Raw genomic sequence first — 16,105 nt, forward strand, 5'->3', positions numbered from 1 at the left:
AAGGAAAGCCTGTGGATGTGGTGTATCTGGACTTTGCAAAGGCCTTTGACACCGTTCCCCACAAACGCTTACTGTACAAACTAAGGAAGGTAGGTATGGACCATAAGGTGAGTACCTGGATAGAGAACTGGCTCCAGGGGAGAGTCCATAGGGTGATGATTAATGGGGAGTACTCGGATTGGGCGGGTGTGGAAAGTGGGGTCCCCCAGGGTTCTGTCCTGGGACCAATCCTGTTTAATTTATTCATAAATGATCTAGAGGAGGGGATATCTAGTACAATCTCAGTATTTGCGGATGATACTAAACTAAGCTTGGCAATATGTTCTATGCAGGATGTGGAAACCTTACAAGCAGACCTGAACAAAATAACGGGGTGGGCAACTACATGGCAGATGAGGTTTAATGTTGAAAAATGTAAAGGAATGCACTTGGGGGCCAGAAACCAGAAAGCAAGCTACTCACCTGGGGGGGGGGGGGAACCTCTGGGTGAGTCTAGGATGGAAAAATACTTGGGGGTACTGGTAGACAACAGGCTTGGCAGTGGCATGCAATGCCAAGCCGCTGCAAGCAAAGCCAACAGAATACTGGGATGTATAAAAAAGGGGATTCACTCCAGAAATAAAGAGATTATTCTCCCGCTCTACAAGACTCTGGTCCGGCCACATCTGGAGTATGCTGTCCAGTTCTGGGCACCGGTCCTCAGGAAGGATGTGCTGGAACTGGAAAGAGTCCAGAGAAGGGAAACAAAAATAATTAGGGGAATGGAGGACTTTAGCTATGAGGAAAGACTACAAGCACTGAACCTATTCTCTCTGGAGAAGAGACGATTGAGGGGGGATATGATATCAATGTACAAATACTGTACTGGCGACCCTAGCGTAAGGAACAAACTATTCAGAGAAAGGAGATACAATAAGACACATGGCCACTCACTAAAACTAGAGGAAAGGCAGTTTGACCTAGAATGACCTCTAGTGTGAATGGGACGGATGGAATGCGCATGCGCGGCGCAAAAAGTAAAAATCGCACAGGTGATCAAATACCACCATGAGAGGCTCCTCTTCTGTCTTTCTGAGATTAAGTGCAGGAGGATATCAGCGTTTATGATCTGGTGCATTTTGGATATCTGCTGGGAACCGATCTTATGTCCATTTGATGTGTATAGTGGTATACGGCCCAATACATGGTGAGATCTGGTAAGGGTATATAAGATACCTCTCTTGGTGGTGGTCTATGTCACGTGGCCTTAAAGGGGAAGCGGACTGTACACTACAATTTCCGTCCACACGCGGTTATCCATAGCCTGGATTGATTTTAAAGGACTTTTCCTTTTTATACAAACTTTTTTGTTTTTTAAGTGCTACAATTTTACCCCTTTTCTTGAAATATATTTACCTAGAAAAATAGAATTTTTGTAAGAACTTACCGTAAAATTATTTTCTCTGAGTCCTCTGACAGTCGCCGCCCAATGGTATTAGCCTTCACTAATGGCGCACTCTGCAGGTGCAGGCAAGGCAGATAATTATCAGGTTAATACAAAAAACGTTTGTACCTCAGCACGCCACTAGGGGGCCATCCCACAGCCATTACCAGAACCCAATCTGATATTACTTCAGTTTGGTAGCAAGCAGTACCGGAAGGAAACAACCCCCAGATCCAAAAACCAGAGGGGTGGGGCGGTGACTGTCAGAGGACTCCGAGAAAATAATTTTACGGTAAGTTCTTACATATATTCTATTTTCTCTTACGTCCTCTGACAGTCGCCGCTCGATGGTATTAGCCTTCACTAATGGGACGTCCCAAAGCAGTGCAGGTATGAGGGGTGGGAAAGCAACGCAACCAGATAAGAAGGTAACGCAAATAACCGGGCTAGTAACAACCTGAGCCCACAGTAAAAAACTGGAACAAACCCAGAAAAAACACCACAACAAGGAAAGACATTAAAAACAATGTCCCCTCAAACCACTGCCGCACTTAAAACTTTGCGGTCAAAAGAAGCATCTGAAGATGCCAAAATGTCAAGTTTGTAAAACTTTGTGAAAGAGTGCACTGACGACCATGTTGCCGTCTTGCACACCTAAGCCACAGACGCCTGATGGCGAAAAAACCCAAGAGGCACTAACGGCTCGAGTAGAATGAGCTTTTACCGGGAAAGGAGGAACCTGACCCTTGATGGAATAGGCGCCTGTCTGATCCATTTAGAAATGGTCGCCGCGCAGGCGGCCGATCCCTTCCGAGGTCCCTCAGGAAGAACAAATAGAGAATCAGACTGCCGAATCTACTCCGTGGCGGACAGGTAGACCTTGACCGCCCAGACCACATCCAGAGAAAGATAAGCAAACTCCTTAGGATCCTTGGGCCGTGCACACAGCGAAGGCAACACGATATCCACATTGAGGTGGAAGGAAGAAACCACCGTGGGAAGAAGAGATTGACTCGGTCACAGAACGACCTTATCTCTAAGAAGTACTAGATAAGGAGAGCGGCAGGACAAGGCAGCCAATTCAGACACTCTGCAAGCAGACGTGATGGCCACCGGAAAAGCAACTTTCTGTGACAACACAGACAGACATCCCCCTGATGTTTTCGAAGAGAGGTTTATTGTAACACTGACAAAAAACAAATTCAGGTTCCTTGGAAGCAAGAGAGCTCCCCTCGGGGTGAGCCAAATGCCGCACCTCTTGAATGAAGGTGCGGACCAAAGAAAGCGACGTCAAAGGTCGTTGAAACAAGACGGCCAAGGCCGACAACGGACCCTTGGCCTTAGTCAGCACCAGAGTCAGAGGACTGGGAGGGCACAGGCCGTTTTTTTATGGAGGAGCGTGCCGACATCAGCAGATTCACCTGGGACGCCAAAGTCGCCAGAGCAGCAGATATGGGTGCCAGGGGAGAGGATTCAGGTGTCCCCGAAGTCCCCACCAGGTCTGCGGGGGATTTATTATCACGGGAGACCATTTTTGCCTTAAATGAAAAAAGGGACGCTGGCCCTTTAAATCTGTGGTCCCCCCCCCCCCCCCCGCAATCTGCACTAACTGAAAGAGCCCCTTGAGAAAACACACTAGCAAAAAAAAAAAAGAATTTGATTTGGTCGAATGGCCGAGATATAGGCAAAAATCCCCAGCCTGTCAGCCCATGTTACACAGGATAAAAAAATGGAGAAGGAGGAGGAAGTGACCTCACATCGCTAGAGGCCAGCCCTCGGGCCCAGAGAAAAGGTGCCTATTGTAAGTCAATGACAAGAGTCACAGGGAAAATGGCCGCTTGCCCTTACTAGGCATGTTGCCCACATCCAAGATGGCACCCAAACATGAGCCTGAGCAGAAATCTCACATGGCTGCTGTATTACACAGAGCTAGTAATCTGCAAACCCCTAAAGTGGCGGCCGCTCCAAACGGCTGCATAATAAATGCACCAAACACATTTCTGGCTATTAGCAGGGACCCCAGGGAGACCCCCACAGCATTCCCATGCAGCTCCCCCAGCAGGGGCAGGGAGGGGAGGGAAAAAACCCCCAACCCTGCCAGAAGAAGGATCCTACAGAGACCGCCAGCCCTGCTATCCCCTGGGAGTGGGCCCACAACTCCACAAACGTCCCCAGGGACAAGGGGGTTCAGTACTCACCAGTGAAAACACTTAAATTCAGAAAAAAAAAATATATAAGAAAGCCAAGACGCTAGGTCTTATCTGGGAAAGACCTAAAGCCCTGCTCCTGAGGCTAGGCAGCTTGAAACTGGAGTAATATCAGATTGGGTTCTGGTAATGGCTGTGGGATGGCCCCCTAGTGGCGTGCTGAGGTAATTAATTATCTGCCTAGCCTGCTCCTGCAGAGTGCGCCATTACCCATTAGTGAAGGCTGTCAGAGGACGTAAGAGAAAAGGGTGACGTGTTCAATACTTATTTTACCAGATATACCCTGCCTGGTCAAAGGAAAAAGTCACCACCTGGAATAACTAAGTAACTAACTAATTGGATAGTTACTGCATGTGCCCAAAGAATGAGGTGTGCTGACTGCCTGAATATACTGAATGAACAGGTTATATTCCATCAATGGATTTTTTCTTCCATGATGGTACGGGCATATTCCAAAATAACAATGCCAGGATTCATCGGCTCAAATTGTGAAAGATTGGTTCCGGGAGCATGAGACATCATTTTCACTTAATCTTAAACTTAATCCTATTGAGAATCTTTGGGATATGCCGGAGAAGGCTTTGCGCAGTGGTCAGACTCTCCCATCATCAATACAAGATCTTGGTGAAGAATGAATGCAACACTGTACAGAAATACAGAAATAAATCTTGTGACACTGCAGAAACTGCAAGAATCAAAACAATGCCACAGCAAATGCATGCCGTATTCAAAGCTAAAGCCGGTCCAACCTGTGTGACCTCTTGTTTTGGTGGTGACTTTTTTTGGGCCAGGCAGTGTATATATATATATATATAATATATATATATATAATATATACACACATATACATACACACATATACACACACACACACAGTGGGTACGGAAAGTATTCAGACCCCCTTAAATTTTTCACTCTTTGTTATATTGCAGCCATTTGCTAAAATCATTTAAGTTCATTCTTCTTCCTCATGAATGTACACATAGCACCCCATACTGACAGAAAAACACAGAATTGTTGACATTGTTGCAGATTTATTAAAAAAGAAAAACTGAAATATCACATGGTCCTAAGTATTCAGACCCTTTGCTGTGACACTCATATATTTAACTCAGGTGCTTTCCATTTCTTCTGATCATCCTTGAGATGGTTCTACGCCTTAATTTGAGTCCAGCTGTGTTTGATTATACTGATTGGACTTCATTAGGAAAGCCACACACCTGTCTATATAAGACCTTCCAGATCACAATGCATGTCAGAGCAAATGAGAATCATGAGGTCAAAGAAACTGCCTGAAGAGCTCAGAGACAGAATTGTGGCAAGGCACAGATCTGGCCAAGGTTACAAAAAGATTTCTGCTGCACTTAAGGTTCCTAAGAGCACAGTGGCCTCCATAATCCTCAAATGGAAGATGTTTGGGACGACCAGAACCCTTCCTAGAGCTGGCCGTCCGGCCAAACTGAGCTATCAGGGGAGAAGAGCCTTGGTGAGAGAGGTAAAGAAGAACCCAAAGATCACTGTGGCTGAGCTCCAGAGATGCAGTCAGGAGATGGGAGAAAGTTGTAGAAAGTCAACCATCACTGCAGCCCTCCACCAGTCAGGGCTTTATGGCAGAGTGGCCCGACAGAAGCCCCTCCTCGCACACACACAGTATAAATATCTGCACTCTCATCAGTAAAAGGGGTACATCTCCATTAAAAAATGGAAAAATAATTGCTTTGTTCTTCCCAGCATATTTTTCGGTTTCATTCTCCCAACACATGATTTTCCCCTATTTTTTTTTTTTTTTTAATGACAGAATTTTGTTAAACCCTTCACAAACTTCATCTGCAGGTTTTTTTAGGTTGTATGCATCACTGAAAAATGTACCAGTGGGTTTATAGAGCGGGGGTGACAGTTCTATGCAAACAGCGGTGGCTGCTCAGCCTGTACAAAATGATGACAGCTAGAAGAGCCTTGGTCGTTAGCATGCATTCGCGCAACCAGAGGTTAGGGATGGATGAGCGACCCTGGATGCAGACAGATGTGTCAAGGCTCAGACATCCGTTCCCTAACTGCAGCAGAAAGTTTGAGCTGTCTTATCATCTGAATACTTCCTGTGTCATCTCAAAGAAGGATATTTAGTCCTTGCAATTCTTCTTATAGACTACAGAATGATTAGCCTATTTTTTATAGACTGTACTAAGTGTCGGAGTGTCAGTCCACAACAGAACTTAAGAGCTCAGTGCATTTCTAACAAAATCAACAATTTTAGGATCTTTAAAATTTTTGATTAAAGCACCACACTTTACAGTTATATACAAATGAATCAAAATACAACACAAACTGTATCAAACTAACCTCTCTGTCAAATATATGTCTATACTGTATATTTATATATATAAAAAAAAAATTATATATATATATATATATGTCTATCTTCCCTGATTCTTTTAAGCTTGCCATTCTAAACTGGTGCGGTTTCTAGCACCATTATATGTGAATGCAATTTGTGGTTTTTGATTTAAAAGAAAGTGAGATCAGCATATTGCTATGTGGAGCTTTATGTGTTTTTTACATTGCTTAAGAGGATATGTAGCAATTAAAGTACTGTCATAGAACATAGTGGATGAACATTCATAGAATGAAGGAGAGGATTGTTAAAATGCATTTGAGCTGAATATCTAGTAAGGTCAAACAACTTCTAAGCACGAAAATTGAGCACACGGTGTTGAAAGATTAAAAGAATCAAAGTAAGTACAGAGTCACGTATATTTTACAGACTTTACTTTGATTTATTTTTATATAATTGTAAAGTGTGGCACAATCATTTTATTATTTTGAGACAGTGAGTGCACTTAAAACAAGTATTTGTAATTATTTGACAACACTTGTAGGATCTTTAAAGAAGGACTCCAGCTTCACCTCCCCATAACAAATGCATTGTGCATAAAAAAGAATCACAACCCCACTGTCAGCATGTTTATGTGTAACTTGCCTCCTTTAGCTGTATACAGCAGGTTTCTGTGTCTGTGATGTCACTCCTCCTCATGGCTGAGTTTTAAAGTTCTCTGACTTCCTGTTTCCTTCCTTTGCCAGTCCTGATACTATTTGTGCCATGGTCCTTTGAGCCTCTGTAGTTTCAGGGCAAGCTATGAGTTTCATTAAAAAAAAAAAAAACATGTTATACTTACCGGTTCTGTGTAATGGTTTTGCAGAGAGCAGCCCTGATCCTCCTCTTCCCCCACCACCACTTGCTAGTTCATGCACTTCACACAGAAAATGCATGGCTACGCCCACCAAACATGTGTTTGGAAAACGATTGGCAATGCGCTTCACGTTTGCTTTGCCATTTGTTCGCATCTGCCTGTTTCCAAAAGCACAGCAACCCACAAAAAAAAAACGCATTTTGGCATGTGTTTTGAAAATGTGCAGCATTGCATGTCACGCTTGTGTTAACATTTAGGCTGCATTTTCATTTACCCATTTATGAATGCAAGCAGCACAGAAAACATGCACATTGTTGTGCTTTCAAAACCCACAGCAACGCATGTGCAGCAACCCGTACAAAAAGGCAGCGCACTTTGCCACACATTTTAAAAATGCACCGTAACGTGAATCACGCTTGGTACTATTCGTTCGTTCATGTTTCTGAATGCATGGTAACTTGCAAGCAAATGCACTCTTTGGTGAGCGTTTCGGAAACATTTGGCAACATGTGGCTTGCTTGCATTACCATTCGTTTGCATCTGTGTGTTTCCCAGCGGACGCCAACCTGCAATAAAAAAAAAATGCATTCTTTGCCATGCATTTCAAAAAACGTGTGTCATATCAATGTTACCATTTAGGCTTTAGGTGTTCTCATGCTTTGTAATGTTTCAAAAACAAAAAAGGACAAAATGATCACATTTGCGTTCACATCTGCGTATTTACAAATGCATGGCATGCTTGGAGTTGCCATTCATTTGCATCTGCGTGTTTCCGAATGCACAGCAACCCACAAGAATATGTATGCTTTTTCATGCATTTAGAAAACGCGTGGAAATGCGCAGTGCACTTGCATTACCAATCGTTCTTATCTGCACATTTCTAAAAGCACATCAAGCCACAGGAAAACACATGCTTTGCCATGTTTCGAAAACACATATTTCAATGTGACAATGTGCGTCATGCTTGCGTAACTGCATTTGCATGTGCACATTTTCAAACGAGCGGCAACAAAAACGCGTGCTTTGCATTTTGAAAGCAGGCAGCAATGCGCGTTGTGCTTGCGTTAGCATTCATTCACATCTGCACTTTCCCAAACACAGGGAAATACACAAGAAAAAGCACACATTTTTTGTGCATGTTCTAGTGCTACTTTGGCCATTTGTCTCATGTAGGGCAGCCCATTTAAGTACACATTTACACTTGAAAAATGCGTGAGTGGGAACATGCGTTTCCACTATGCTGAGGTGAATGGAATGTGCTTGGAAGGAAATTTTAGGCAGGAAGAATGACCAGGAAGGAGAGGTGAGGCTTAAAAAAAAAAAGAACACTGATCTCTCAAAGTTGCACGGGAATGATAGTCACGCTGGAAGCCTTTCATGTGGTGCTAGTCTAGAACCAGGGCTGTCTATTCAATCACTCCAAGCATCAGCACAGCCAGCTTTCCCAGCAGGCTGTGTATGCGTGAAAGGGGAAAGTTGAAGCACCACCCTAGTCCTTATGCAAAATCAATGGGAGGTGGCTTACAGGACAAATCTGCCAACTCTGACACCTTCCGAAGGAATAGTGACTAGAAAGGAAACTTTTTGCAAAAGTGCGAGCAGGTAGGCTTCTACAGAGCCGACAACACCAAATTTAAAGACCCATGGTGGCAACAAAGAACGCACAGAGTGCACCACATGACAAACCCCCCTGAATGAAAGTGCAGACCAAAGAGTGTGTGGCCAAAGGAAGCTCAGACAGAGCAGAGACTTGAGCCTTGATAGGGCTCAAAGCAAGCTTCTGATTTACGCCAAGTTGCAGTAAAGCCAACACCCAAACCACCAAGAAGGAGCGAGGATGGAACCCCAGGGCTTCCCACTAAACGATATAGGCTCTCTAGATGCCAAGACTGGGGTGAGGTAGACTTCAGAGCCTTCAACAGAGGTGGGATAGCCGAAGCAAACAACCACCTATCCTTCAGAACCTGGCTTTCAAAAGTCACTCCATCAGAGCCAGCGACAATAAAGCAGGGTGGAACAATGGCCCCTGGGACAGCAGGTCCTTGCCAAGAGGCATCCGCCAGGGGGTGTCTGCCACCAACTGCACCAGTTTGGCGACAAGGCTAGTCTGGAGCTACCAGGATGACTGGGAATCCTTTTGGCCTCTATCCTGCACAACAGATGAGGTATGAGGCGGAGTGACAGAAAGGCATAGATGAGATTGGTGCCAGATTTTGACACTTGGAGTGGGCACTGTGGACAGACCTGGAAAGAAAACCTTTCTGCCCCTCGCAGGATGTGAGACACTTCCAGCACCACCGCTGTGCTCCTTGAGCATTCCCAACAATGGACCTACACCACACCGTGTCCAGAGATGGAAGGGAGGGGGTATTTACTTACCAATCAAGCTGAGCGTGCCAGTAAGGCTCCCGTGATATATCTTCCTCTACACTGAAGTAGGGGGTGGGGCTGTCAGGCAGGGGTAGCATTGTGACACAGACTATAGGCACCCATTCATATGTGTCCCTGCGAGACGTTTATCCCGCTGGCCACCCCAAAGCTAACAGTTTGTGCATGCTCACTGATAAGACTGGGGTAACCACTGGATCTATATTATCCAGCCCGTTGCCCAGCCCGACTGTTAGTAGAAGACCTCTGCAGGAAAAAAGCCAAAATTCCATAAAAAAAAGGAAAAAAGCCGTGGGACCACAAGTCCCAGTAGAAAACAACAAGTCAATTTTCCTGAAGAAAAAAGGCAGATAGGGTTTTATGCCCAGAGAGGACTGCCCATAGAAGGGGGCAGAGTCTTTTCTTTCTGCTTAGTGTCCTACTCTTGAAGATGGGGCTATAAAACACTGTCTTGCCATGGATGAAGAAGCAGCAAGGGTGTCCGTCAATGAAAATAAGAGAAAAGGCTGTTTGATCCTGTATGCACAAATCCTCCTCCTCTTGCAGTGTCCCCATAGCATGTCCAAATAAGACAGTTACTGGAGTCTGGCTGCATGTGCTCAATTTGGTGTGAATCTCTAGAGAAAAAATATTTTTCTTGGGAGAGTGCATGTGTTTAGCACAGGGCCAATCAGCACTGTCCAGAGGGTCAGGAGTCCTGTATACTGATAAGACAGACAGTGCAGTATGAAAACTGCCTACAGTTTTAACCCTGTGCTGATAAAAGTCACAAGACTGCTATATACTGCTGATGAGAAAAGGTATTTAGCAGTTTTCTATTCACTAAAATAATTGCATTTCCATGTTCTGTGCACTGTGGGAGACCAGATATAGTGAATGCAGGGTCCTGGGTTTAGTAACAATGTAAGCATATTTTATATTTACTTAAATTTAAAAAAAAAAAAACCTTTATCCTTATTCTTGATTAACCACTTTACCACTGGTCACTGTGCTGCTACTGCAGCACAGTGGCTCGTTATCGTCTGGCGACGTAGGTCTACGTCACCAGACATTACCCTCTCTCGGCGGCGCGCGCGCCGCCGGAGGCTCGCTCCCGCTGTCTTCAGTTACAGCGGGAGTCGGGCCAGGGGAGGAGCAGCGGCGATCGCCGCCGCTCTTCCCCGATCATCGGGGAATCTAGTTTGGAGATCCGCCCGCCTGTGTAAACAGAGCGGGCGGATCTCCTAAGTGACAGGCAGGGTCAGATTTCAGGGTTCTGTCCCTGTGTCACACAGTCACCTCCCCCCCCCACACGTTAGTAAGCACCAGGCATACATTAACCCCTCCCTCTCCAATGAAATTAACCCCTTCCCTGCCAGTGTCATTTTTACAGTAACAGTGCATATATATAGCACTGATTACTGCAGTAATGTCACTGGTACCCCCAAAAGTGTCAAAAATGTCAGTCAAGGGTCCGATCTGTCCGCCGCAATGTCGCAGTCCCGCAAAAAAAAAAAAAAAAAAAAATCGCAGATCGCCGCCATTACGCGTTAAAAAAAAAAAACACCAAAAATTACATAAATCTTTCCCTTAGTTAGTAAACGCAATAACTTTTGCGCAAACCAATCAAAATACGGTTATTGTGATTTTTTTTTTACCAAACATGGGTAGCAGAAAACAAATTGGCCAAAAATTTAAAAAAAAAATTTTTTTTTACATCTTTTTTTGGGGGGAATTTCATATAAAAATTTTTTAAAAATAGTTATTTTTTCAAAATAAACGCTCTTTTTTTGTTTATAGCGCAAAAAGTAAAAAAAAAAATCGCACAGGTGATCAAATACCACCAAAAGAAAGCACTGTTTGTGGGAAAAAATGGACGTTAATTTCGTTTGGGTACGGCGTCCCATGACCACGCAATTGTCAGTTAAAGTCGCACAGCGCCGAATCGCAAAAAGTGGCCCAGACGTAAGACAGCAAAATGCTCTAGTGGTAAAGTGGTTAATAGGTAAAAAAAGAAAATGTAATTGAAGTGTGTGTATGTAAATTATTTTGATGATATACAAATATTTAAAAGGATTTCTGTTTTACATTACCTCTTTGGTATCCTTCAAACACTTAGGCTGTGTTGTCATCTCTGTTGTGCTTGGTTTAGTGTGACATAATGGTTCTTTACTTGGTTTATTAATTTCTATATCTTCATGTTCTACTTTCACACCTTCCTTGGCAGGATTTGTCCCTTTATCTAAGGGCTTCATACATTCTTCTGAAGGCTTCTTATTCTCACTAAAAAATTTCATATCTTCTTTTGAAGGCTCTGCACTGACTTGTGCAGGTTTTTCTCCGTCCTTTGTAGCCTTTGCATCATTCTGTACAGGCTTTGTAACATCTTGAGTAGGTTTATTGTTTTCTTCAGGTATTGTATCTACTGGTACAGCCATTGCATCATGCTGGGCAGGCTTTGCAGTCTCCTGTGAAAGACTCTTATCCTGTGAGGACAAAGTCCTAGTTTCACTGGGATTCTGTTTAAAATCAAATAAACTATAACATATCACAACAATTAAAGTTTACGGTCTTGCAAGACAAACTGGAAGATAAAGAGAAATCTCACCGGAGGGCTGCCACCTACTAAAGTTATAACACTGTGCCCTGGATTATGGATCACTAAAAAAAAAAAGAAGAAATCAGAAACTGATGTTTCTAGCATATCCATTAACTCTACATATAAAATATTGTGCAATATTACCCTGTCCACTCAATTTTAAGTTAAAAGCAGTGGCCTTTTAACCTGGTCTAGGTTGGTTTATAAAAAGTTTCCACTAATTTCCAAAACATTTAGAATTGGTTTACATTTCTTAAGCATAATGACAAAAACATCCTGAACCAGTTACTGTTTTTCGATTCAATTTAGCTGTCAAGTATCCTACATTTTTAATAATTCTCCAGTGTGTGTTCTAATGGCAACACTATACCGCAAATAACAAACAGACAAATTATGTTGTCATTTCATTAAAGCGTATCTAAATGCAAAAAAAAAATGTACCTGTAAATTTCTTATCTTTGAGTGCAGAACAGGACAGGACACAGGACTATGTATATACCATGGGTTAACTGACACTGGTTAAAAAGGAAAAAAATCCCTCTTTCTAGAGCCACCCATAGAGCACACCACATAACCCCATTTGTATTCGTAGACCATGGGACCTAATCAAGCAGTAAACTGATCAGTGGGTAACATAGCACACAGAACTGCAAGCAGGCCTGCAAACCCCCCCCCCCCCAAAAAAGAAAAAAGTGTTCAAGAACCAGAAAAAAACCCCAAAGCAATCAGATGACCACTTGAAGCACCTTGGGGCTGAAGCGGAGGCCTGAACATCTGATAAAATCTGGAGAATAAAAAGGACCAGTTGGCAGCCTTTAAAACCTGGAAGCAGATGCTTGATTCTAAAAAACCTAAAGACACAACCAACGACCAACAGCCATGGTAGGATTGGCTCTGCTACAGAATAGAGGGACCCTTTCCTTAAAGGATAATTTCACCTTTGGTAACATGTTACACCCATATTTATTGGGAATTATGCAACCAAAGAGCACTTGTCTGCGCCTCTCCAACTCCCTGCTGTGACTGCGGGCGGAGAGGGGGGGGGGGGATCTTCTCCCTGCTGATTATGTGTGCAATGCTCTGTAGGCTCCAGAAAAAGAAAAAAAAAAAAAAAAAGAAGGATCGGTGCTGCACTGTGCAAAACCATTGCACAGAGCAGGTAAAGTATAACCTATTTGTTATTAAGGCATATGCCCTGGAAATTAGTTGCCTGACCCATTTAGCAATGGTGGAACAGAAGCGTGATGCCCATTGTGAGGGCCCACAGACAGGACAAAGGAGGACTCAGTCTTGCGCATAGAGGCTGTAGTGTAGTTTTTAGCTAGACCCTGACCATATCCAGGCAATGAAGGGCAATTTTCTTGTCCTGTTTTGGGGAAGGACAGAACCACTCTGCCCTTGTGCAAAACAGATGTAACGGCGACCAAGAAGGCAACATTACATGTAAGATATTCCAACAGAATATCTCTAATTGGTTCTAAGATAGTACAAGGAGCACCAGGTTAAGATTCCAATGTGACACAGAAGTCAAACTGGGGGATTTCTACCAGCAACTTCTGAAGAAAACTCTTGACTGGGATTAAGAGGCAAGAATTTTTTGGAATACAGTAAATACTAGGATAAAACAGAAACCTGTCCATTAAGGGTACTTGGGGCCAGATGCTGGTCAAGACCAGACTGAAGAAAAGCCAAAATACGAGTGATTGAGTACTCCCCTGGACTCAAATTCCTGTGTTGGCACCAGGCAAATTATGCCTTCGACGTACATTGGGAAATCTTGTGGGAGTTGAATTTTCTTGCTCTGAGTAAGGTGAAAATAAGTCAGAAATATCAATATCCCTTAGGACCTGGGGTCCAACAGCCATGTCGTTAAAGCAAGAGACTGAGAAGTGGGAAAGAATAGGGGACCTTGGGCCAGTAGGTCTGGTCTGTTTGGAAGAGGCCAAGGCTCATAAATCAGAAGTCTGAGTATGTCTGTGTACCATGTCATTTCATTTTTCATTTCAGTGAAATGCTTAGGAGTGAATACCCTTTCATGACTGGGCTAGTCCTCAAATTGTGCTATGCGTGTATTGAATTTTTTTCTTCTAGTGACCATAGAGTTAGGTGCTGCTATTCAAACTCTAGTAGGCATCACGTAAACTTTTGTGTCCACAGTACACAGCATGTGGCTTGAAGCCACAGCTTGTACCTCATAAAATGCAGAGAAAGGGAAATCCTCTGCAGCCTCAGCTACAAAATCAGTAACTTCAATACCTTCCTCCATCACATCCTCAAGGAAAGGAGGTTCCTCTCCTGAATCCCGAACAGGATTAGGGGGAATGGAGAAGCTGTAGCCTTTCAGGCCTCTGGAAATAAAAGTTTCCAGAAGAGCAAGACATTTCCAAAGAATTCAGACATAGTGGTAGACATAGTGGTAGAGAAATGCTTTTGTCTGACAGGCTGCATAATGCTTGCCTGAGAGGGAGCAAGGGTCAGATAACAGGAGCAGTGTTATATTAAAACATTCCTCATGAACAAACTCGCTGCTGTCACCCTGAACGGTGGTTTGAGTTGCTCATAGGCAGTTTTCAAAATGCATGCTAGTTGGCTCTTTTGTCCTCGCTCCCTTGCTGAATATGGGGGGGTACAGTGGGGCAAAAGGTAGGTGGGAAGGCGTCATCTAGGATGTCTGAGGCAATCACCTCATACTGTTGAGGCCAAGTGTAGCTAGGAAGAGAAACAAAAAACCCATTTCAAATTGCTCGCACCAAGGAACATTAAAAGCAAAATGGCAGGGGTTACCACAATAAAATGAATATCACCTAATCCCTCTGGCAATAAAATTGCATAGTGTGCTACGCACAACGGATATTATTAAAAACCAGGAACCAATGCCCATATACAGGGAAACCCTGTCTTACCTTATCCATGACGTTGGACCTACTAAGGGTCCAGACTTTGCCTGTCATGGCAAGCATACCCTCAAAAGGGGTCTTCAGGATCTGGGAAAACACAGAAATGACCCACGGCTCTGGGCCTGTAAAGCACCCTGTAGCTAACTACACATGTTGCTATACGTGTCAAAGTGAACGTCTAATGCAGGATCCCATGCCCAAAGGAAACATTATGGGCCGGCCCTACATAGTTGGGTCTAGTTACAAGACCCAGGGTACACAACCTGAGGGTAAAGGATCTGGTCTGCGTATAAAAATCCAATGGTTTAAAAAGGAAACCAGGTCTATCACAGGACACTAGCAAAAAACATTGACTACCATTGTCAAATTACCCAATGATATATTCATAGGCCAGGGATTATATGCAGCTAAGTCCTGTGACCTGTACTGGACGATTAGGATAAAAAAAAAAAAAAAAATATGTTGCAGATGATTAAGCCTTTTTCAGGATTTGTATCCTTTATTATTTATTTTATTACACACTGCATTGTCCCAGAGTGGCTACACTCACTCCAATGTCCTAACAGCTGTTCCTAACACAAGCAAAAAACTGAATTTTTGGAAAATCTTACCGTAAAATTCCTTTCTCGGAGTCCTCTGACAGTCACCGCCCACTCATTCAGTCTTCACCAATGGGTATTGACCTCTTATCCATAGGAGCAAGCTAGGCCTAATACTTGTTAAAAACAAAGTAATTTACATAGACACACCTATGGGGGCTGTCCCACTGGTCCAATACCCCCCTGCTATCAGCCATCCCAACTCAGTGTGATAGCAAGCAGTTAAAGTCCACAGAACCCCAATAGAGGGGCGGGGGCGGCGACTGTCAGAGGACTCAGAGAAAGGAATTTTTTTACAAAAAATCTGTTTTGTCTTACGTCCTCTGACAGTCGCCATCCACTCATTCAGTCTTCACCAATGGGATGTCCCAAAGCAGTGTAGACATGAGGGGTGGGAAATGTAACCGTCACAAAGGCAACGCAGCTCCCACATCAGAGAAAGGAACCTTACATGAACAGAAAGGTATCCTCCTGGGCAACAGAAAAGCTTAACTGGAGCAACAACCCAGGTAAGCAAATAAACAAGGGGAAACAACCCCAACAGCCAGGGACCCGCAAAACCAGGGTCCCCTTAAGGCACTGCCGCACACAGAACTTTGCGGCCAAAGGAGGCATCTGCCGATGCCAGAACATCCAGTTTGTAGAACTTTGAAAAGGTGTGCACTGACGACCAAGTCGCAGCCTTGCACACCTGGGCCACCGAAGCCTGATGCCGGAAGGCCCAGGACACACTCACCGCTCTGGTAGAGTGCGCCTTGACAGGGAAGGTGCCCATTCCTTAATCGAGAATAGGCCCTCACAATCGTCTGTCTGATCCATTTCAAA

General features: G+C 43.9%; 1 protein-coding gene across 5 annotated transcripts in view; it reads right to left on the reverse strand.

The window, feature by feature from the left end:
* The window catches only part of LOC309547692 (uncharacterized protein), a 149,967-nt gene that overhangs the window by 37,796 nt on the left and 96,066 nt on the right, over positions 1 to 16,105 (reverse strand). For 4 of the 5 annotated variants that reach the window (XM_082247619.1, XM_082247615.1, XM_082247617.1 and 1 more), the window contains exons 5-6: positions 11,794 to 11,846; positions 11,279 to 11,704 (exon numbers count right to left, since the gene is read on the reverse strand). In XM_082247619.1, coding sequence (XP_082103745.1) covers positions 11,279 to 11,704; positions 11,794 to 11,846 — 479 coding nt within the window. The remainder of the gene's footprint in view (positions 1 to 11,278; positions 11,705 to 11,793; positions 11,847 to 16,105) is intronic. The other variant, XM_082247618.1, reaches the window with a different exon arrangement.

The sequence above is a fragment of the Pelophylax lessonae genome (genome assembly GCF_965119305.1).
Source record: "Pelophylax lessonae genome assembly, chromosome: 2".
Classification (NCBI taxonomy): domain Eukaryota; kingdom Metazoa; phylum Chordata; class Amphibia; order Anura; family Ranidae; genus Pelophylax; species Pelophylax lessonae.